Source organism: Eleginops maclovinus, chromosome 22, assembly GCF_036324505.1.
Source record: "Eleginops maclovinus isolate JMC-PN-2008 ecotype Puerto Natales chromosome 22, JC_Emac_rtc_rv5, whole genome shotgun sequence".
In the NCBI taxonomy this organism is placed as follows: domain Eukaryota; kingdom Metazoa; phylum Chordata; class Actinopteri; order Perciformes; family Eleginopidae; genus Eleginops; species Eleginops maclovinus.
This window is the reverse complement of record NC_086370.1, coordinates 11,935,907-11,957,977: the sequence shown is the minus strand read 5'-3', so window position 1 is coordinate 11,957,977 and position 22,071 is coordinate 11,935,907. Positions and strand designations below refer to the sequence as shown.

At 42.7% G+C, this 22,071-nt stretch overlaps 1 protein-coding gene across 3 annotated transcripts; it reads left to right on the top strand.

Annotated features, from left to right (window-relative positions):
• Positions 1 to 671: 671 nt before the first annotated feature.
• On the top strand, positions 672 to 21,888 carry map3k4 (mitogen-activated protein kinase kinase kinase 4). Of its 3 annotated transcripts, none has more exons than XM_063875457.1 (27): positions 672 to 868; positions 5,988 to 6,178; positions 6,280 to 7,706; positions 9,146 to 9,406; positions 9,798 to 9,950; positions 10,083 to 10,240; positions 12,763 to 12,879; positions 12,969 to 13,068; positions 13,223 to 13,306; positions 13,397 to 13,666; positions 13,753 to 13,902; positions 14,224 to 14,385; positions 14,525 to 14,658; positions 15,420 to 15,498; positions 15,612 to 15,690; positions 16,546 to 16,639; positions 16,970 to 17,092; positions 18,537 to 18,637; positions 18,729 to 18,809; positions 18,979 to 19,170; positions 19,266 to 19,336; positions 19,424 to 19,540; positions 19,627 to 19,786; positions 20,069 to 20,191; positions 20,528 to 20,634; positions 21,269 to 21,448; positions 21,576 to 21,888. In XM_063875457.1, the coding sequence occupies exons 1-27, from the start codon at positions 837 to 839 to the stop codon at positions 21,594 to 21,596; spliced, it is 4,767 nt and encodes a 1,588-aa protein (XP_063731527.1). In that variant the 5' UTR covers positions 672 to 836; the 3' UTR covers positions 21,597 to 21,888. The 3 variants fall into 3 exon arrangements, with proteins under 3 accessions (XP_063731527.1, XP_063731529.1, XP_063731528.1); XM_063875458.1 differs by lacking the exon at positions 672 to 868 and adding an exon at positions 1,016 to 1,149; XM_063875459.1 differs by lacking the exon at positions 16,970 to 17,092.
• Positions 21,889 to 22,071: the final 183 nt, after the last annotated feature.

The window sequence follows — 22,071 nt, the reverse complement described above, 5'->3', positions numbered from 1 at the left end:
GTAAAGATAAACTGTCACATGTATGATGATATTGAATATAGACCTTTTTGTAAGTAGCCTCAGTAAGTTTGACCAAATGGACTGCTGTTATAAGACCACTAGGGGCCCCCAGAAACCCCAGAATGCATGGGATGCTGCATAGAATACACTGCACTTTACAAAAGAGGGGATTCATGGGGACCAAGCAGATACAAATGGCAATGGGTCGCTGGTTACATTTGCTTCTGAAATTCCTCATGTGTCAGGGTGTTGCACGACATTACAATGGGAACCTGACGGACATCCTGTCACGTTGGGTTCCTAGCCTACTTTATTATTATCGAAGGCACTACGTACAATACTCCACGATGGTGTAATGTCATCTGAAATCAGTTTCCCCATTCCTTTACTGACAACATCAAACTAGGTTTTCATTAATTAATTAAATTATTCCCAGCAGTCATTTGAAGCATATTGCATTTTCCACTGCACACTTTTTTTTTTTTTTATATGATAATTCATCATATTTTGTCATGAGGTGATTAAATGACAACTGTTTTGACTGATGTACTTGGAGGTTAAATCCTAGCAGTGGGGCCCTGCACAGCAATGTCCGTAAGTGGCCTATCCGGGTTGCCGTAGTAATGCAGAACTGTGGCACTCCTCCTCAATGAGCGTTGGAAAGATGGCGACGGCATACGCACAAGCGAGAGTCAACTGTGCCGGCGGATAGAAAGTGTTCAAAAGAGACACAATCCGCCTCTCTTGCAGAGATTTAACGGTGCAAAGTCTGTCTGATATAACTTAGACATGGTTTAGTTCATGCACGGCTAGGAACAAGAAGCCCCTGCTTTGCTATGGAGCCTCCGGATCGCAACAAGCCCAGCAGGTATGCGAATTTGTTGAACAGACTCTACACCATCAGGACCTCGCACTTGCCAAATAGGGAGCTTAACGTAACACTCCATTTGGCTCTATGGCGGCGCTTGCGCATCTCCTAGGAATCGACTTCCTGTCAAATAGTGGTAGGCGTGCAGTTACTGCATTTGCAACACTGGAGTTGCAAACTTTTTGGAGCAACATTTTTAGGCTAACTTTGCTGCAGATATTATCTTCTTGTTCGAGTTTCCGTTGCTAGAGAAAAAGGCAAAATGCTCGCCAAATGATAAGGTAACATTTACGAACAATTAACCGCTGTGCAACATGCCAGGGAATAAGCTAGCTAACATCCACTATTAGCTGTCGCTTGTCACTTTATTGTTCAGTCGCAAGTTCCCCGACAGAAACTGACCGAGGTGTAACTAGATACTTTAACAATGCGGACTCGTAAGGTTGAATACAAAGTGTGTTATTGATTATTTGAGTATGCTTGACCATGCATTCTCAAACTTCGCTTTCTTTAGCTAGCATGTGGCTCCACTGTTATTGTTAATCATCTAGCTGGACTTGGCATTCGTGTTGTTGTCTTGCGTTCATCTGCTGAATCATGATATGGGCCTGTGGATTGTGGGCAGTATACACTTAATGCATATGTAAAAAAAACCATTTTAATCATACCTTTTAGTGGTTTATAACTTTGTTGACAATCTGTTGCAAATGTATGTGCAGCAGCAAATGTTTCATCATGCTGTATGCATTTCTAGTGCTCAGATGACAAGGTTACTGGACGATACGTTTGCAACCCTCGCAGGGGATTGCATACACATAAACGGTCATAAGATGTTTTTGTCATATGTGCACGTCTTCTAATCTCAGTGTTTGCCCCTGACGGCCGGCGACAGACCCTCAGGAATCTGCTGTTATGTCTTCCCCTCTCCTCTGTTCTCCTTACATGCAGTCGTCTGTCTGTATAGCGATTGACTTTGAAAGCATTTATCACATTCGATCAGCTCTTTCATCTGCTTTGGTTTTTAGAAAATAGCTTGTATTTTGACTACTATTTCAGTAATGATTGACTCTCAGCCAGTTGTTATTCCCTTGCAGCCTTGCTGTGACCACTCAGTGGACACACAAACAGCTTGCTTGATTGTGCAACACTGATCCTAGCTGTCCGGCATTGTTGCATAGAGAAAAATACTATTGCCATCCCTGGAAACAAGTTGACATGATTACAAGAGATTAATATCCTGTTTTTCTCCAGCTGCTCAAGTTTAATGTGTTTACAAAGTTTAGGGTGAAAGGTAAATCATTCACTGAAGAGCCTTAGGTGTGTTTTTACTAGATAGCATGCTGTCAGTGAGCCTACATTTGGATCTGCCTGACAATCTGTTTGCGTTGCCATTTCTATAGTAATTGGATTAGAAACCTACACAACTTGGACCGAATTTAGCTTACATGGCAAAAGCTACCCGTGTGCAGGAACACAACATGAGTTTTATTTTCAATATGAAATTAGGGTTTTCTTTTGTATGAGACAGGTCCTTATTTTTTACATACATCAGAAATATATGATAACCATATCTCAGCTATTCTGAGAAAAGATTAGTTATTTACTTGTTTGGCCATTTAGTGCTATCATTACCGAGTACAGACGTTCTTTGTCAATAATGACTTGTTCCCAAAGTCAGTCTGAAGACATTGTGGCTAACATGCATTCCAGAGATTTCAGGATGTGGTGAACAGTGCACAGTGGATAGCTGACTGGAGCCCCGGAGACGCTCAGTAGAACTCATTAATGCCTGCGTTTGCCAGGAGCACAGGCTGTATACAGATGGACCGTCCTCTAGTATTTCCTAACTGCATCCTGTCTCTGCCCACACCTGATTCAGACAAATGTGTGCTGCTCTCACATGCTGCCACTCTCGTCTGTCACTTCCTTTTAAACAATAAGATCTTTGTAACTTCTAAAACTATGGCAGTTGATCTTGTTGGTACACTGCAGGAGTGAAATCATCATGAGAGAAGACAGGAAAGGAAGAGTGATCGTTTGTTTAATTTTAAATGTATGATGTGCTTAACTGCAAGACGCTTAAATACAAGTTGGAACTGACAAAGGCGTTGCTTATGACTGTACAGCGTCAGATTAAAGGTTGTAGGTGGAGCAGACTACTGTCTGCCCTGGATATATGATGCAAGTGGCATTAGGTGAAAAACATGTGATTAAACCATTCACCTCACGCTGCAGCATGTAGTCTACATTTAGGTTCATTTACATCATGTGACTTCTTGTGGTTAATGACATGCACCTCCACTGCTACAGTATGGTATATGACTTTTCTTAGTATGCACATATTTCTGGGTGTGAAGGGATTTTAAAGCAAGATAGTAAGCACAAAACTCTACTAGATTTAGTATCACTTCTTGCAGAAGCAGAAGCTCATCTGTTGTCCATCTACAGTATGCTTTGCACAGTCACCAGTAAGAGAGGTTGGGAGGTCCACTTTCTGGAAATGTCACACTGTTCCAGAGAAGGGTGGGGTCAAGTACGTTGTGTGCTTTGTTTCTGAATTCTTTCAGCCTATGGTGCAAATTGCCTGTTTGTTTGGGATAGACAGGCAGAGCTCAGAGATGCATACTGTTGTAAATATGAGCCCAGTTCCATTGAAATGTGCACAACTTTTATATTCTCTAGCCTTACTAGTTAACCATAGGCTTAAATTAGTAGCCAGTTGACACATTCTTTCTAGTGTGGGGGGTAATCAAAATCTGGATTTAGCCTAGCCAGCAACAGTCATGCCAGCATGACCTAATTGGTAGAGAGTGTGCTCTTACAAAACCCCGGCCCCCTTTCTCCTCCTTTCCTCTCTCTGAAAAATCCCCTTTAGTTTAGGCATTGTGAGCAAGTGTGCTCACCAACCAGCTGTGTGCTATTCAGCTGTGGGCCTCACAGGCCACGCGTCACAACCATACAATAGAGTGCCCCTTCCTGGTATAATGGTGTGGATGGTTGGTGTCAAAGGTCAGGCCCCCCTGACTCTGGCAGCCCTTCGTATCACTGCTTCAGTCGCTATATAGAAAAGACTCTCAATTTTGTGCTGTTTATTATGCACTCAGTGTTTCGGCCTTGGGGCTCTAGCATTCCACTGGCCTTTATTGGAGCCCCAATGAGCCATCAGATGAGCCATTGAGAGCAGCCAGACGCCATCTGCAGTGATAATTCACTAGCGGCAGCCAGGCAGGGACAGCTTGTGGACCATAGTGCTGCATCGGTTAACTGCAGGGCATGCAGGCCTGTAACTTTCACTGTGAGGCTTCGAGTAGGCTCTATGAAGAAAGCAAATAATTCAGAAGAGGAATTTGGACAGTCCTTTTCCGCAGCGTCTCATGGCAACCAAACAAACAACCGGCAGTGGTGGCGTCATTGGTTCCGTTGTCATTCCTGAGTGATTTAGTCACACTGTTCTGCGTAGGCTGTCTTTTTATAAAATTTGGTCTCTTTCCTTCTGTAATGCATGTGCTATTTCTGTCTTCAGACGCCACACGCACCGGTGCATGCTTTGAAATGTTTACAAATGTACGCACATTGTGATCATATTTGTGATAACCGCAGTAGAAGAGTTTGATGGCATTTGCTACTCTCTTTATGCAGTTTCCTGATACCGGTATCATTTGTGGCATTGCAAAAGCACAGCAAATTGTCTGCTGCTAAGAGCTTATTGCAACACACTAATTGCTTACTGTGCCGTTCTTGCGCCTGCATACTGAAAAGATCACTGTGGTGTCCAGCTCCTGCAGAACAAGCCCCTCCACAGTTTCCCATACAATGCACTCATAAAGGCACCAGTGTTCTTTCATGCAGGAGTTATTCTGTAATTGCAAGACTGCTGTGGTAAAATGGTGGTGCTTTTGACTTTATTCTTGCAGTATGTTTTGTTCAGGAAGTGTTGATCTGGAGGCTTTCTTCACATATAGTTGCAGCAGGTGTCTGCTGTAGTTCCACTGCTGCTCCCAGGGGACTCTGTGTGTGTAAGCAGTGGGGCAGATGGGCAATAGAAGTTGGGTCTATCTCGCTCTTTATGTGGCTCCTTGAAAAGCTTAAGCAAGTGATTTCCAGATTAACCCCCCTCCCTTAACACATACACACTTCCACAGCGAGTGTGCCCCTTTCAACTCCTTCTGCACAGACGCAAGCAGGCGCGTGTTGGGGTATGCCTTTCAGTCAGATGATCGATGGTGGGACACATGGCGGCCAGCATTTATAACGCCTGTTTTCATACCCCCTGTTCTCTCTCTTATTGTTTTTGTCGGCAGGGTCAGATCTTCCAACCTTTCTCTCTAATCCTGTTAAAAGCCCCTCAGGAAGGCATTAGGGAACAAAGCTCTGACATTGTAATCTGGAAAGGCGTGCTGCTCCACTCTGCTTTCTTTTCTATCTACTTTTACTCTTTTCCCAGACGGAAGTGATTCAAGTTTGTGTAATTGCATTCTGCCTTTCATTTTCGGAAATTCACAAGAAGAATGATTTCAAAAAAACAATATGTTCCTTCTTAATTGTTGCTCAACATTAACTATAAACACATGTAAGGGATTTTCTGTTTGCATCAATCTGACAACAACTACACACTTATGGTGAGTCACTCAGTGCTCCATTAAATCTTGGCTTGTGCAGCATTTATGATGACTGAGCAGAAAGGGTTAATGAGCGTTACCATTTCCCCCCCAATATGTTTACCTAGAGCAAGAGGCCTGTAGTGAAGCCATAGATTGTTATCCTGTTTCTCGACAGCTGTGGTCATGCACAGATTTTTGCTGCTGTGCACGACCACAGGAGAGATCAGGCTCCAGAGGACAGACGACTCGTCAGTCTGATTAATGTAGAGGCAGACATTCAGTCTAGTTGCACTTTAGCAACCTGTTTGCCGTGGCCTTAAATGAGATTTGCTGTGCACACTGTTAAGGGTCCAAAAAATCACAGTGTTTGAATTTGCACACACATTTCTTTGGTTTCATTATGATAGGACTGAAATAGTTTCACAAGGCCAAAGCTCTTTGGCTGGCACTACACACCTTTTAGTTGCAGGTGATTGTAAAGATGCAAATTTTGAAAATGTGTCAATAAATGTTGACAGGCCAGCCAAACCAGTGGGAGATGTATCCAGACAGAACTCGGCGGCAGATGATACCTGGGATTCTCCCAGTGAGGAAGACGAAGTTGTGTACGGAACAACGCCTCCTTATACCTCCCGCCAGATGAAACGCATGTCTGGCAAACATCAACGAAACAGCCAGTCCAGGACTGCTGGTCGCTCTCCCAACAAGGGTAAGTTTATACGTTTATTGGGCTGAATCGAGATCTTTTTAAACAATGTTCTTCCCTTTTACATGAATTGTACTGACGGGGGGATTTTGTGTTTATTCCAGTGGAAGTCACCCCACCCGTCCTGGGAGAGAATCCCAAGCCAGCAGAGCCTCCTGAGGAGCACAGCTACAAGCAGGGCAAGAAACAGAGGGCCACACTGCGCTCCACGGAGAGAGATCACAAGAAGACTTTTGAAGGCTCCTTCATGCTGGATCCACTCTCAAAGTCAAGCCCTTTCAACACCGTCAACATGGATCCCAGGAAGCATTACTTGAGCTTGGGCTGCAGCAGTTGCAAACTTCCCGTTTCCATGCCCCACATAGTCCGGACCCACCGTCAGACCTCCAGGACAGACTGTCCCGCAGACCGCCTCAAGTTCTTCGAAACTCTGCGGCTGCTTCTCAAACTTACATCTATGTCCTCCAAGAGGAAGGAGAAGGAGCAGAGAGGCCTGGAGAACATGGCTTTCATGGGTCACAACAATGAGGTCATATGGTTGGAGCTGCAGGCTTGGCATGCACGACGCTCCACCGGCGACCAAGACCTTTTTCTTTTCACTGCCCGCCAGGCCATACCGGACATCATCAACGAGGTGCAGCACTTTAAGGTAAACTATGCCAGCCTTAGAGGGGCCCAGTGTTCAGGGTCTCAAAATATTCAGGAGGACTATGAGACTGTCCCAGATCTAGTCTGTGGAGAGGAGAGGGAGCCTGCCTTAGCAGAGACCAACCACTGTGGAGTAGACCCCTGGGGCTTTAGCGCTTTCCCCTCACCGGCAATGAATGCAGCAGAGCCTCTGGGCTCTGGGGCAGACTGCAGGGAGCACCTTCAACGGCAGCGGCTCGCATTCGAGCAGGTCAAGCGTGTTATTGAGCTGCTGGAGTCTGTGGAAGCTTTGTATCCCTCTTTGCAGGCCCTGCAGAAGGACTATGAGAAGTATGCAGCGCGAGACTTCCAGGGCAGGGTGCAGGCGCTCTGCCTGTGGCTCAATATCACCCAGGACCTCAACCAGAAGCTGCGCGTTATGGCCACTGTGCTCGGCCTCCACGATTTATCCCGTATCGGGTGGCCTGTCTTTGAGATTCCTTCACCGCGCTGCTCCCGGGGCAATGATGAAGATGAGAATGAGGAAGATGAGGAGAACGATTCGACAGCCACTTATACAGCTGAAAGCGATGGAGAGGACAGGGAGGCTGAGGACGATGAGGGGGTTCTGGGACGTGTAGCAGAGGAGGAGTTGTCTCCCACCCTGACTCCTAAATTCGCCCGGTTGTTGTCAGAAGAGGAGTTCCTCCCCACAGCCACAGCAGGGAGTGCAGAAATGATAGCGGGAGGGGTATTCTGCCCTACAGCCATCTACAGGCCGTTTGTGGATAAAGCTCTGAAACAGATGGGTCTGCGTAAACTGATCCTCCGACTGCACAAGCTGATGGACCGCTCTCTCCAGAGGTGCAGAGCGGCGCTGCTCCAGCACACGCCTGCACTGGAGGTGAGCATCAATTCTTAACTGCAAATAAGTATGATTACCATTAGGTATCCTAAAAAAGTAGAGTTCTCTTTGCTGACACACACACAAAGAAAAGGTTCTGCTGCAGGGAACTTCAACATTTACAAGTTTTTCATCTTTCTAAATTATGTGTATATGGTCCCACACATAGTACATAAAATGTGATGAACTATAAAAAAAGAAAATGTAAAAAAGTAATGATTTAAATATACTTACACATGCAGCCTTTTGACCAGTTCTGAATCAATGCATGCACTGAGTACTCAATTTGTTAATTTGCATAATTTAAATTGAAAAAACGTATCTGTCAATTTTACAAAACAAACTATTTTAACCCACCATCTTGGACTTCAAGATATTGTAGTGGCCTTTTAAAAAAAATCTTATAAATACAAGATCATATTTAAAAGATCAATCAATATACACTATATCAAAGATAGGTTCTCCATTGGGAGTTCAGTTGTGAACAAAACGATATATAAGACCATTGACTGCATTCTTTTTCAGCAAACTGATTTTAATTTCAGGTTTAAAAAAGCAATGATCCGCCTGAAGCCTCATGTGGTGCTTTACAATCAGAAAATATGCAATATTCCTCCAACAATGTCCAAGCAAAGGAACACTGTAGAATATGGTTTTTAGAGCAGCATTGGTAAAGGAAGGAAGTAAGTAGTCACTGAATTGTCAAGCAGCCATTCAAGAATACAGAGGTTTCATATAAATCAGAAATATATGTGATGAAATACAAAATAATGCTCCTACCTTTGTGCGTGTGTAAGTTATGTAGTAAATACTATTTGTGTCATATTCCAGTTATCATGGTATAAAGGGCTTCCATTTCAAAGCAGTCCAGACTGCTGTATTAGTGCAGAGTGAACGCAGTCCCACAGTTAATTGTAGTGTTTGCAGTGTACATGATAGTAATTTAATTAGGCACTTGAGGAAACAGCATTTGGAGCTTACCAGAAGCCAGGCTATAAACAGGTTGTGCAAACACATCCTAGAGAAAGACAAAGAGCGCTGTAAAAGGAGAGGATTATTAGAAATTGAGTTTATTGCAAAGGATAATCAGCTCATCGGGTTGTATGAAATGGCCTTACCCTTTTATGGAGCTGTTAGGGAGTGTTTGAATACTGGCTTTCAGCTGAAAAGATGCTAGGTGAATTTATTATTGAGATTATATTTATTTGCACATACCAAATGGTCATATTTTGGTCAATTTAAATTTTATTGTGCAGTACAATACAGATGCATCTCAAATGTTTGCAGGTGCATGTTTGAGATGGGGCAGCAAAGTCTCAATTTCATTTATTAACTAGCAGAATCAAATACAAATTCATTATGAAGCCAATTATTTTAATATTGTCAGCCATGGGTCTCTATAAGACATGTTGAATTATTCCTGGATCTTCCACCCTCAGTTTGCAGACTTCCCCGACCCCATGCTGTACAGTGATTACCTGCCAGAGCTGTCGCGCCATGTGTCCTGCAGCGGTCCGGCTGACCCAGAGCTCGGAGCCGACCAGGTGTCCTGGGAGGATCTGCTGGACATGGACCTCCCATCCTTCCGGCCAGCGTTCCTCGTGCTGTGCAGAGTCCTTCTCAACGTCATTCACGAATGCCTTAAACTGCGACTTGAACAGAGGCCTGCTGGAGAGCCCTCCCTGCTCAGTATCAAACAGGCAAGCGACGGTTTTAAGTGACTCTTCTAAGCAGGCGGCCCCACTCATGCTGTGTGACTGAACACAGATATACAAGTTCCATTGCTTGCCTATTTTGCTTAAATAAAAGGGACCAGTCTTATGGAAAACACATACATGTTGTTTAACCCAGTAGCCTTAACGTGTATGTGTAATTTCCATAGGGACGCAGGACTACTATTGAGTTGAATTATGTGTTACTGTTACTCCAAAGTCTACTAGAAAGTTGTGTAATTCGTCTATATAGATTATCACGTAAATGGTTAATCATAGTTAATTTAGTCTCAAACTTTAAATATTGAATTAATTATTATAGGAGGAATTATGTCATACAGTAAATAAATGCTAATCAAGTCTGTTTTGTGCTCTGCAGTTGGTGCGTGAGTGTAAGGAGGTCCTTAAAGGTGGCCTTCTGATGAAGCAGTATTATCAGTTCATGCTGCGAGGCGTGGTGACTGATGCTCAGGGCTTGCAGACTAATGCCAATATTGACGAGTTTGAAGAGGACCTTCACAAGATGCTCGAGGTCAGACTCTTTTCCCTTCTCTACTTCAAGTTACAGTATTTAAATGTGTTTCCTATTAAGAGAGATAGTCTCGCTGTATGCAATATTAAAATGTAGGTTGTGGTGATCCAACATATGTCGCTTTGTTTGTAGGTCTACTTCGACTACATGCACAGTTGGATCCAGATGTTGCAGCAGCTGCCTCAGGCCTCTCACAGCTTAAAGAACCTGTTAGAGGAGGAGTGGAACTTCACCAAGGTCATCACTCCTTACATCCGTGGAGGGGAGGCCCAGTCTGGGAAGCTCTTCTGGTCAGTTACTTACCTGCAAACTTCATTTGATTGAAGTTAAAGAGGAGTGATTACAGCAAGTACAGTTAGGTCCATATATATTTGGACACTGACACAAGTTTAGTTTTTTTACCTGTTTACTGAAACATATTCCATTTATAGTTATATAATGGACATGGACATAATGTGCAGACTCTCAGCTTTCATTTGAGGGTATCCACATTCAAGTTGGATGAAGGGTTTAGGAGTTTCAGCTCCTTAACATGTGCCACCCTCTTTTAAAGGGAACAAAAGTAATTAGACAATTGACTCAAAGGCTATTTCATGGGCAGGTGTGGGCAATTCCTTCGTTATGTCATTATGAATTACGCAGATATAAGGCCTGGAGTGGATTGAGGTGTGGTGCTTGCATTTGGAAGATTTTGCTGTGAAGACAACATGCGGTCAAAGGAGCTCTCCATGCAGGTGAAACAAGCCATCCTTAAGCTGCAAAAACAGAAAAAAACCCATCTGAGAAATTGCTACAATATTAGGAGTGGCAAAATCTACAGTTTGGTACATCCTGAGAAATAAAGAAAGCACTGGTGAACTCAGCAACGCAAAAACGCCTGGACTTCCACAGAAGACAACAATGGTGGATGATTGCAGAATCATTTCCATGGTGAAGAGAAACCCCTTCACAATAGCCAACCAAGTGAACAACACTCTCCAGGAGGTAGGCACATCAATTTCCATGTCTACCCTAAAGAGAAGACGGCATGAAAGTAAATACAGACGGTTCACTGCACGGTGCAAGCCACTCGTAAGCCTCAAGAATCAGTGGTGGGACCAAGTGACTGTTTGGCAAGTCACAAGTCGGCAGGCAAGCGCGAGCTATGCAATCATGTGGCGGATTTTGGCCTTTTTGGATTGGATCAGGGATTTAACCAACGTGATTGGATAATCCCCTGCTTTCCCCTCATTAATATTCACGATTTTCCCGAGTTTCACCTACGGAAAAGATGCGATTGCGCCGCGGAACGAAAGCCTAGTCGAGAGCTGTCCGTCCGGTCTGCATGAAAAAACAACCTTCTCATTGCTTTGGCACGTTAGCTCTCTCTCTCGCTCTCTGTCTCTCTCTCGCTCTCTCTCTCTCTCTCTCTCTCTCTCTCTCTCTCTCTCTCTCTCTCTCTCTCTCTCTTTCTCTTTCTCTTTCTCTCTGTCTCTCTCTACAGTTTCCTGATGATTGTAGCCGTATTTTTCTCTCAACTGTACTGATTTCTGTTGCACAGATGTTCTAGTTGTGCACAGATGTCAAACACACTGTTCACAAATGCTATTCATCTTAAGTTCATCAGACATCTTCTTATTTTCACAGACACACACACACACACACACACACACACACACACACACACACACACACACACACACACACACACACACACACACACAACCACACACACTTACAGAGGCAACACCTGAGAAAAAAACAACCTTCTCATTGCCACATTACTGTGGCACATGTTAGTTCTCACTCACTCACACACTCACACACTCACACACACACACTCACACACACACACACACACACACACACACACACACACACACACACACACACACACACACACACACACACACACACACACACACACACTTGGACTCGAGTCTGACTCTGACTAAGTGTGTGTCAAGAATAGAAAGGCTAGATTGGACTTTGCTAAAAAACATCTAAAAAAGCAAGCACAGTTCTGGAAGAACATTCTTTGGACTGATGAAACCAAGATCAACCTCTCCCAGAAGACTGGCAAGAAAAAAGTATGGAAAAGGCGTGGTACAGCTCATGATCCAAAGCATACCACATCTTCTGTAAAACATGGCAGAGGCAGTGTGATGGCTTGGGTATGCATGGCTGCCAGTGGCACCGGGTCAGTAGTGTTTATTGATGATGTGACACAGGACAGAAGCAGCCGGATGAATTCTGAGGTGTTCAGAGACATACTGTCTGCTCAAATCCAGCCAAATGCAGGCAAATTGATTGGGCGGCATTTCATAATACAGATGGACAATGACCCAAAACATACAGCCAAAGCAACCCAGGAGTTTATTAAAGCAAAGAAGTGGAATATTCTTGAATGGCCAAGTCAGTCACCTCATCTCAACCCAATTGAGGATGCATTTCACTTGTTAAAGAATAAACTTCAGACAGTAAGGCCCACAAACAAACAGCAACTGAAAACCGCTGCCGTAAAGGCCTGACAGAGCATTAAAAATGAGGAAACCCAGCGTGTGGTGATGTCCATGAGTTCAAGACTTGTTGCAATGTTTTTGTTCAACTCACTGAATTAAAGCTAAAAGTCTTCATTTCAACTGCATCTGAATTGTTTCATTTAAAATTCATTGTGGTAATGTACAGAACCAAAATTAGAAAAACTTTGTCTCTGTCCAAATATTAATGGACCTTACTGTATATCCTGTTTCGATGGCTAAACAGGCAGCTGTCCTTTTTAAGAGTATCAATAATGATTTTTGTTAAACTGAGAATATCCTCCTCTTTGCAGTGATATTGCTGGGATGCTGCTTAAATCCACTGGAGAGTTCCTGGATGCCGGCCTGCAAAAAAGTGGCAATGAATTCTGGGAATGTGCAGATGACAGCACCGCCTCAGATGAGATCAGGTAAGAGGGAGCATTTGTTTTTTTGTTGAGTCAGTGTTCATATTTCATATACGAACTTTGACAATCTTTAAACATTTTGATCCTTTAAGGCGGTCAGTAATCGAGACCAGTCGGTCCCTCAAAGAGCTGTTCCACGAGGCCAGGGAGCGAGCGTCCAAGGCTTTGGGCTTTGCCAAAATGCTTCGCAAGGTGAGAGACAGCAGCAAATAATTTTATCTCCCCTGAAATAGAAAGCCATAACAGTGCTGAACTGGCAGTGTATCTGTGACCCTGTTTTCTCTGCTCACCAAAGAACTGGGACGTTGTGTTCTGACACACACTTTGTTTGATTCCCTCTGTGCAGGATTTAGAAGTTGCTGCCGTTTTCAGTATCACTAACGGGGTGACCTGTCTCCTGGATGCACTGAAGAAGGGAAAATATGTCAAGGTGCCTTTGCTTTTGAATACGTTTTTCATTCAAACCTATCTGTCCTCGGGTCATTTATGAACCCGTTTAACCTCCTTTTTCTATATCCAGGTTCAGATTCTGGGTTTGGAGGAGCTGCAGGTTTTTGTCCCCTGTAGCTTGATGGACCAGAGGCCTCTCATCCTACAGCTTCTCAACGCTGCTGCTGGCAAAGACTGCTCCAAAGAGCCTGATGAAATTGCAGAGGATGATGCCTACCTGCTCATGAGTAAACACAGAGCCGGTGACTCAAATACTGACTCTGACTGGGCTCAGTGGGACGGAGAGCTGCTCAAACTGGTCCCCCAGGTGGAAACTGTTGACACACTTAGAGCCATGAAGGTTTGTGACATTTTCTTGTTTTAATCTGTGTGTTTGTTTGAATTCTTCGAGTTTACAAGCCTCCCATTGGTCAAATTTGATTTCAGGTGGATAGCATGCTCTTGATCGTGATGCAGTCTGCTCATTTGGTGACCCAGCGAAAGAACTTTCAGCAATCCATGGAGGATGTGCTCACTCTTAGCCGAGAGCAAACATCGAGTCAGCCGCTCATCGCAAGTGCACTGGAGGAGCTCAAGGTACTTCAATAGCCACACAATATGACTATATAACAGACAGCTGCATGTTAATGTCCTACTATTCAGTGTCTATTACACTACATTTTCCGCTTATAAACAATACCTGAAAATAGACATGAGGCCATATTTTAGAAGTTATTCTCAAAAAGGAAATCACTAAAGTCTCATATCTAGTTAATTCAGAGCCACAATACCACACATCCGTTCTCTCTTGTGTCATCACCTCTGAATGCATCCACTGGAGCTTTGACTTTAAGGTGTTCTACTTAAACGGATCTATACAATAGTAACAAACATACCTTTTTCTCTGTCCCATCAAAGGATGAGGCACTACAGCTTTGCATTAAGATCAGCACTTCCATCGACCGGGTGGAGTACATGTTCACAACAGAGTTTGAGGCCGAGGTGGAGGAGTCGGAGTCAGCCACTCTGCATCAGTACTACAGGGAGGCCATGATACAGGGCTACAATTTTGCCTTTGAGGTAACTGTAATGCTTTGGATGCTACATATGCAATCTATTCCTGTGCACAGATATTTCTTCTCTAACTAACTAATGTTTTTATTGTTGTAATGGGCAGTTCTTCCTACTATAGCTTTGTGTGCTTATTTGTTATTTACAGTACCACAAGGAGGTGGTGCGCCTGATGTCAGGGGAGTTCAGGCAGAGGATTGGGGAACGCTACATAACTTTCGCCCGCAAATGGATGACCTATGTCCTGACCAAATGTGAGAGTGGCAGGGGCACCAAGCCGAGGTAAGGCCTTACTTTCCATCAATTATGAATTTTGAAACCCTATTATAAATAAGCCATCCTTTTAGTGAAAATAAGATTGGATAATAGAAGATCACAATGTTTCCCATCAGCATAATCAATCTGCAGACTAAGATTGAGGAAAGCTTGAGATTTATTCTCAAGAGTATGATTCACAGGAGATGAGTGGAAATGTGTCATAAAGTCCTTATTTGCTTTGCTGTATTTTTAATTCTATTAAATGCACATTTGTGTAAGCTATCGTTCTCAAGAGCTTTGGCTTTGAGCTATAACAAGCTACCATGGCAACATTGTGCTCTGATAATAGTGTGAAGCCTTTAGGTTTTTTCATAGAAAACAATAGATATATATAAGGATAGATATTTTCTATTCCCTTGTTTGTTTGTTTTTTTAGATAATAAGAAATGTTAATATTGAGACAAATACGCAAACAGAAATAGGCACAGTGGGCATAAAGTCAGTTGTCATATTTGTTAAATATTTAGAAATGTTCCAACATTACCTCCAGAGGATCACAGGAAGTACCTATAAGAACAAGATGAGGACACTGAAACCTCTGACATAATAAATCAAACCATGTTAGAACACATTCTACTCGTATATTTCTCACAACAAACAATAGAATATCAGCATTATGCAATATTTGTATATGATATTTAAAGTGATGAGTATGTGAATTTGATGAAAACAGTACAGAGTGAAGTTTTGGAACATGCTGATTGACTCTCATGTTTGACCTGCAGGTGGGCGACTCAGGGTTTTGATTTTCTCCAGGCTATCGAACCTGCCTTTATATCAGCATTGCCAGAGGATGACTTCTTGGTAATTATGACTGTTTTATTCCCTTCGCCATTCTCTAAAAAAAAATCACCACAAGCTTTAAATGTAGTGTATTTTTTAACCTAACATTCGTGAATGTACATGTCTTTCTGCAGAATTTACAAGCTTTGATGAATGAATGTATTGGACATGTGATTGGAAAACCTCATAGCCCAGTGACCGGCATGTACATTGGTAAGAGTCTCCTCTGTCATACAAACTATTGGTGGCATATCTGGAACTGTAGATTTATTTCAGTGTTTATATTCTGCAGAAGGTTCACAACCAGGTGGACAGGCTGTTACACAAAGCAGGCACAACAGCAATGTGATACCAATTCAGTTTACATAGAATAGCAAAGAAGATTTGTATGTTCTAAAATGTTCTTGCCTGAAAACCCTCCATGTTTAATGAGGCTCATATAAGCAACTCAATGCTGCTGCTCTGTAGTCAAAGTAGTAAACTGTGGTTTCTGTAGGCAAGTTTGAATATTATAACTTAAAAAAAGGTTAAAAACTAGGTCAAAAAATCATTTAAAACAAATATTAAGTAATATACCAAAGTAGTGCTTGTATACAAAATATACAAAAATAGAGCTGCACTCCTTGATTGCTCTTATGAATGGTTCAAATCGGCATTAAGTGGCACTGTGGAAGTGAAAAAGACATAAAGACAGAAATATGTGGGCAAAATAATTTCCTGAAAAAAAAGGTCTTCCGTTGTGTAAACTTGGAGGCAATAAGGGTGTGATATTTGGTTGATACGGGGGCAACACAATGTACTAGAACAGTTTTTTTCTGGAACTAAATATCTGTATGACTTGGAGTAAAGCAGCACCATACAGTGTCTTTTACAGTATACGTTAAGATATCCATCTGACCACTGGATGTATGCTGTTATAGAAACATGAGTGCTTTGCCCTTATACAGCTACGGTAATGGAATTTTCAAAATCTAGGTTTCATTGTAGATACCTCCCAAAGTTGTGTCTTTGTTTCCCTTCCGTTGGTGTCGTGACTAAATTAGGGATTGGGTGTTTTTTTATTTTCAGCTCCCAGGAATAGTCCTCGTCCTGTAAAGGTCCCTCGCTGCCATAGTGACCCTCCAAACCCCAATCTGTTTATCCCTAATGCTGAAGGTTTCAGGTAAGTGCCTAGAGTTACATGGTGATACAATAATCCGTGTGCTTACTGTGCTCTTTCCTGCATGGCTCATTCTGCTTCCTCCCCTTTGCTTTGTATGCCTACTGATGTTTTACGCTGTAGTTGTTGAGCTTGTGTTTGATGTGAGCTTCTGGTGTATTTTCTGCAAGTCAGTGGTGTTTATTTGTTTACTGTCTGAGTGAGTCTGAGTGAGTATGTGTGTGTGTTTATGTTGTCCAACCAGTCACACAGAAACATGTCCCACATCCCACTCCAGCCAGCTTTCCATCCAAGACAGAGCGCTCTTCCTCAGTTTGTTTTTTCACCACACAGCTCTCGAAGTCTCCCCTGTGACCTCCGGAACCAGCTGTTCCCCAACGGCCCTCGCCCCGTTCCGCAGGGCCCGGGGGAACAGAGCCACACCAAAGCACCCAGCAGCAGCCCCAGTGATGTCAGGTAGCCCCCCCCCCGAAGTCACCTGCTAGAAACTGCTGTCAAAACACAGCCACAGAGACAAAAACAAAAGCTGTCACAATCCTATCTTTTATAAAGCTTCTAAAAATGTAATAAGGAGATTATAAATTATAGCTGTTTTATTGAATTGATTTAGGTTTGTCACTTTGTTTTATAGCCGTTTTTTATTGCTCATTATATGCTTTCTATCTTCTGATTGCATCTAAACAAACACTATAACTATGGATACCTGGATAATAGGTTAGCTACTGTGTTCACAAACTCAGTCTCCTTTTGGTCAATGTATTTTTTTCCTAGGCTTTATATCAAACATTGATCTTTTGTATTAGTTTTAGTCTCAGTTTATGTTTCAACAAATAGTATATTTGGACCACAAATGATTCCCCTTTTGTTTATTAATGTGGTATTTCCCTTTACAACCTGCCTGACATGTTATTTTTGTTATTTGAGGCACTGAGGCTGCTTTTACAGCATGGCTGTGCTGATAATTTAAATCACTAATAGGCTTACTACAGCTTAAATGAAGTTTGAGAAGATAATATGCTATGATTATATCCATAATGAAATGCATGGCATTGATGTTACAAAAGAAAAGGCATTATAGTTCAAGAAAATCCTCAGAATGAGTGTTACTGTAGCTTTTAAAAGCTCTGCTAAATGTCACTGAGTCAGACAAATAGCATTACCCCAGGCTTGTTATGAGTTAAATGAGGAGAATGTGATTGTTGTGCATGGTGTGAAAATGAAAAATAACGCAGTACTTGAAAGAAACGAGCGGGCTATGACATTCTGCTTTTTAGTGCTATTAACATCAGTCCTGCTTTGATGCTGGTGATTCACTGCAATTATGTATTTGGTTTGTTTCTGTGTGTTTATGAAATCAGAAAATGCCCTCTAGAGATCTAACCTTCCCGTGTGTTTGAGCTGTGTAATGACTCTGATGCATGCTGACTGCTAATGGGCTTCCAACAACATACGGAGAATTGGCTCAATCTCCTGAAAGTTCAGAAGATTTTATCCGTATTTCTGTTCCCTGATACTGACTATCCTGCATGGCATTATGTAATATTTGATTAGTGAGATTGTTTATACAATTTACAGCATTTATGTAATTTTCTGTCCAGGAATATTTTACTCAAAAGCATCTCAAGTAGAAAATGATCTCTCAACCCTTTCAAGTCAAAGTGCTTCATATCATAAAGATGCTTTTAGAAAGCAGCGGCTGGTATTTCTTTAATTTCCCACGGTTAATTAAACATAAGTGACTCACTAAGTGCATGGAGTTTTGCGATGATGAAATATAAAGTGCAATCTTGGCAGAAGTGATTGCACTCTGCGTTGATCCTTAATTTGGCCACAGAATAATCCCACAGTGGGCTTTTGATTGAAGCACTGTGTTTCATCTGTTGCTTTCATGTTCTTGCAGGGGATCTAGTTATCACGAGAATGACCGTCTGTCGTCGGTCGCAGCGGAGTTGCATTTCAAATCTCTGAGTCGCCACTCCAGCCCCACAGAGGACAGGGAAGGTGGGTGCATTCAGTGCTATGCATAGATCCACATTGTGCAAAGAAAATCTGCTTAAAGGCTGAATTTTCTTCCGCCATTTCCTTTTTCTAGAGCCCTCCTATCCTAAGGGAGACCCTAACAGTGCTGCTCGGCGAAGCTGGGAGCTCCGCACCTTTATCAGCCAGTCCAAGGGTGAGATTTTAGAGTGAAGAGGCATTAGCCACTATTAAGTGTTAATGCATATGTTAAGCACTTTGAATTGCCTTAAACTAACCACAAACTAACCATAACCTTAAGCTTGCAATAGGGAGTGTTTTTTAACATGAAAATGATGCATCTTGTTCCCTTTATCAAATCTCAGTCACTGCCGCACGGCAAAGCCCCATGGAGGCCGTCCGTCACTCAATCCGAAAGTTTGAGGACAAGCGCTACAGTGTGATGAAGCAGCGCAACATCATCGGCCAAGTCTGTCACACACCAAAGTCCTATGACAACGTAATGCACGTTGGGCTCCGGAAGGTGACGTTCAAGTGGCAGAGGGGCAACAAGATAGGTACGGCTGCCTAATGATTTTTCCTTTATCAGTTTTTCCTATGATGTGTGTTATGTGTCCCTCACACAGGCAGTGATGTAATGTTTTATGTGCAGGTGAGGGCCAGTATGGGAAGGTGTACACCTGCATCAACGTTGACACCGGTGAACTGATGGCCATGAAGGAGGTGTGCAGAATGAATTCATAGGTTTTTTTTTAAATAATCACAAGATCTGCAGGTAGTTGTAAAACTAGTTTTTATTTTTTCAACCAGATCCGATTCCAGCCAAACGATCACAAAACAATCAAGGAGACGGCCGATGAGCTGAAAATATTTGAAGGCATTAAACACCCAAACTTGGTGCGATACTTCGGAGTGGAGCTCCACCGGGTAAGAGGCACAAGTTAATGTCTGTGGAGCATCACATGGTGTATACTGAAGGAGTTTGGTCTAAGTCTTAATGCTCTCACCTGTAGGAGGAGATGTACATCTTCATGGAGTACTGTGACGAGGGCACGCTGGAGGAGGTTTCCAGACTGGGGCTGCAGGAGCACGTCATCAGGCTCTACAGCAAACAGACCACTACAGCCATCAACGTCCTCCATGAACACGGCATCGTCCACCGGGACATCAAAGGTCAGTGTCAAGTGCTCTTGTTCGTTCTTTCTTTTTCACCCACAACACCTACATGCCCTACATTAATGCACATCTTTCTGAACATTGCCTATTCTTTTGAAACGTCCTACTGTAAACCTTTGGAAATTCCTTAGTACATTTTCCACTTCTATTTATGTGGTGCGGTGCGGTGCGGTGCATACTATAACACTCTCTTACAGTGTTTATAGTGGAAGTGCAGGAAGTTTTGAGAGCCTGAGAATGTTCTAACCCCAACCTACTTTTTGTCTTTTATCATACCAGGAGCCAACATATTTTTGACATCGTCGGGCCTGATTAAGCTCGGTGACTTTGGCTGTTCAGTCAAGTTGAGGAACAACACTCACACCATGCCAGGGGAGGTGAACAGCACTCTGGGAACAGCAGGTAAGAAATTATATTGTAGGTCTGGATGCCACCACCAGGGGTCCCTGTGGCTTGATTTCCAACTTTCTCCCCTTTTAACTAATCGATGTCCACCCACGTCATATGATTGATAAGTCTCGGTAGTCCTTGTGGCTCATGTACCTCCTTCAGCTGAACTGGAATCTTTATTTTTATATATTTGTTAGGAATAAGTTTTTACATTAAACCTTCCCAATGTTTCCCCATTGATAACATGGAATTATAGACAAATATATTTCTGAACCTCGCATATTATTTTTTCGCTAATAAATAAATCAGAATGTTTAATAACGCTTTGTTATTTCCTGTTTTAATTAGCATACATGGCACCTGAAGTGATCACCAGAGCAAAGGGCGAAGGTCACGGTCGAGCAGCGGACATCTGGAGTTTGGGCTGCGTTCTCATTGAGATGGTGACTGGAAAGGTGAGGAGTGATGGGAAAGCACTTGAGTAGTTTTCCTTCGTCACAAATCCTTTACATTTAAACAAGCTTGGATCCTATTTAGGATGTTTTCTATGGTGCAAGTCTAAGTAGGAAGGGCTTGAATACTTTTGTTGAGTTAGGTTATTGTTGCTCTGCTATAATTATTAAAATAGCAAACAGGAGATGCATTGTTGATCAGCTGTTGCGTCCTCAAGAAAGGATTGTATTTCAGTCGAGTTAATTGGAATTTAATGACCATTGATATCAAGTAGATTTTCTATTTTAGGGTTCTTTTCCAATTTTAAATACAACTTTTTGACTGTGAGATGCTGATAAGCTTTGGCAACAAATTGCTTTTCAGTTTCACAATCCGTGGAGCTGTTAGCCCACTAGCAGAACTGCTGCTCCCTAAGTAGAAAAACCATTGAGGATGTTTGGATAAAAATAGCTGTGTAAAAGCTACAAAACCTGCTAGTGAAGCGTTTCAAAGGCACATTTTTGGCCACATATTTAAGGCCTTAAATGTATTTCCTCCTTTCTTACTACTTCAGGAAAATTCCCTTCTCTAAAAATAGAATAAATAAACCCACAAGGAAATTATGTTATGTTCTAATCTTTTAATGTCAACCTGCAGAGACCCTGGCACGAATATGAGCACAACTTCCAGATCATGTACAAAGTGGGCATGGGCCACAAACCCCCCATCCCGGAGAAGCTGAGCACAGAGGGAAAAGACTTCCTCGGTCACTGTCTGGAGAGCGAACCCAAACGGCGCTGGACAGCTAGCATGCTGCTAGACCACCCGTTTGTCAAGGTGAGAGACCGCTATGGCATACTGAGCAGAACGGATGTTTTAAGTGAAACACTCCCATTTTAAGTTATCGGTATGGCAAACTGGTCATCCAAAAAGCTCCTATTACCGCATCTCTTGTCTGTTTTAGGTTTGTACGGATGAAGAGTGAATGGACCCTCCTCTGCAGCTTCCACATTTACAAATGAAAGCACTACTGTACGCTCTCGGCAAAAGAAAAAAGAACTGTGGACGTGAAGAAGAGGATGTAACGGCTGAAGGCACATGGAGTTAAACTGAGGAACTAATACAATATCATTTCAGAGGACAACTGGACCTATGGAGGACAGCGTCGCTGTGTCTTTATCCACCCATGGTCTGGGGGGGAGGGGCAAGGTTGGGATTGTACATACTGTAAGAATAGGATTGGCTTTAATTCTTGTATAAACAATATTGTAAAGTAACTATTGCCACATGTGTTGTTCTCACTGGTGAAGAGACCTCTCAAAAGGCATTGAGGAATCCTTTTTTTTTTTAAATAGGGAGGGGGATGGGTGGGGGGGAACAAATCTATGGCACTTTCAAACTGTTTACCCAAGGGGCAGTTAAGAAGAGGAGGGAGGAATCTTATTTTTCCTAGAGGCTGA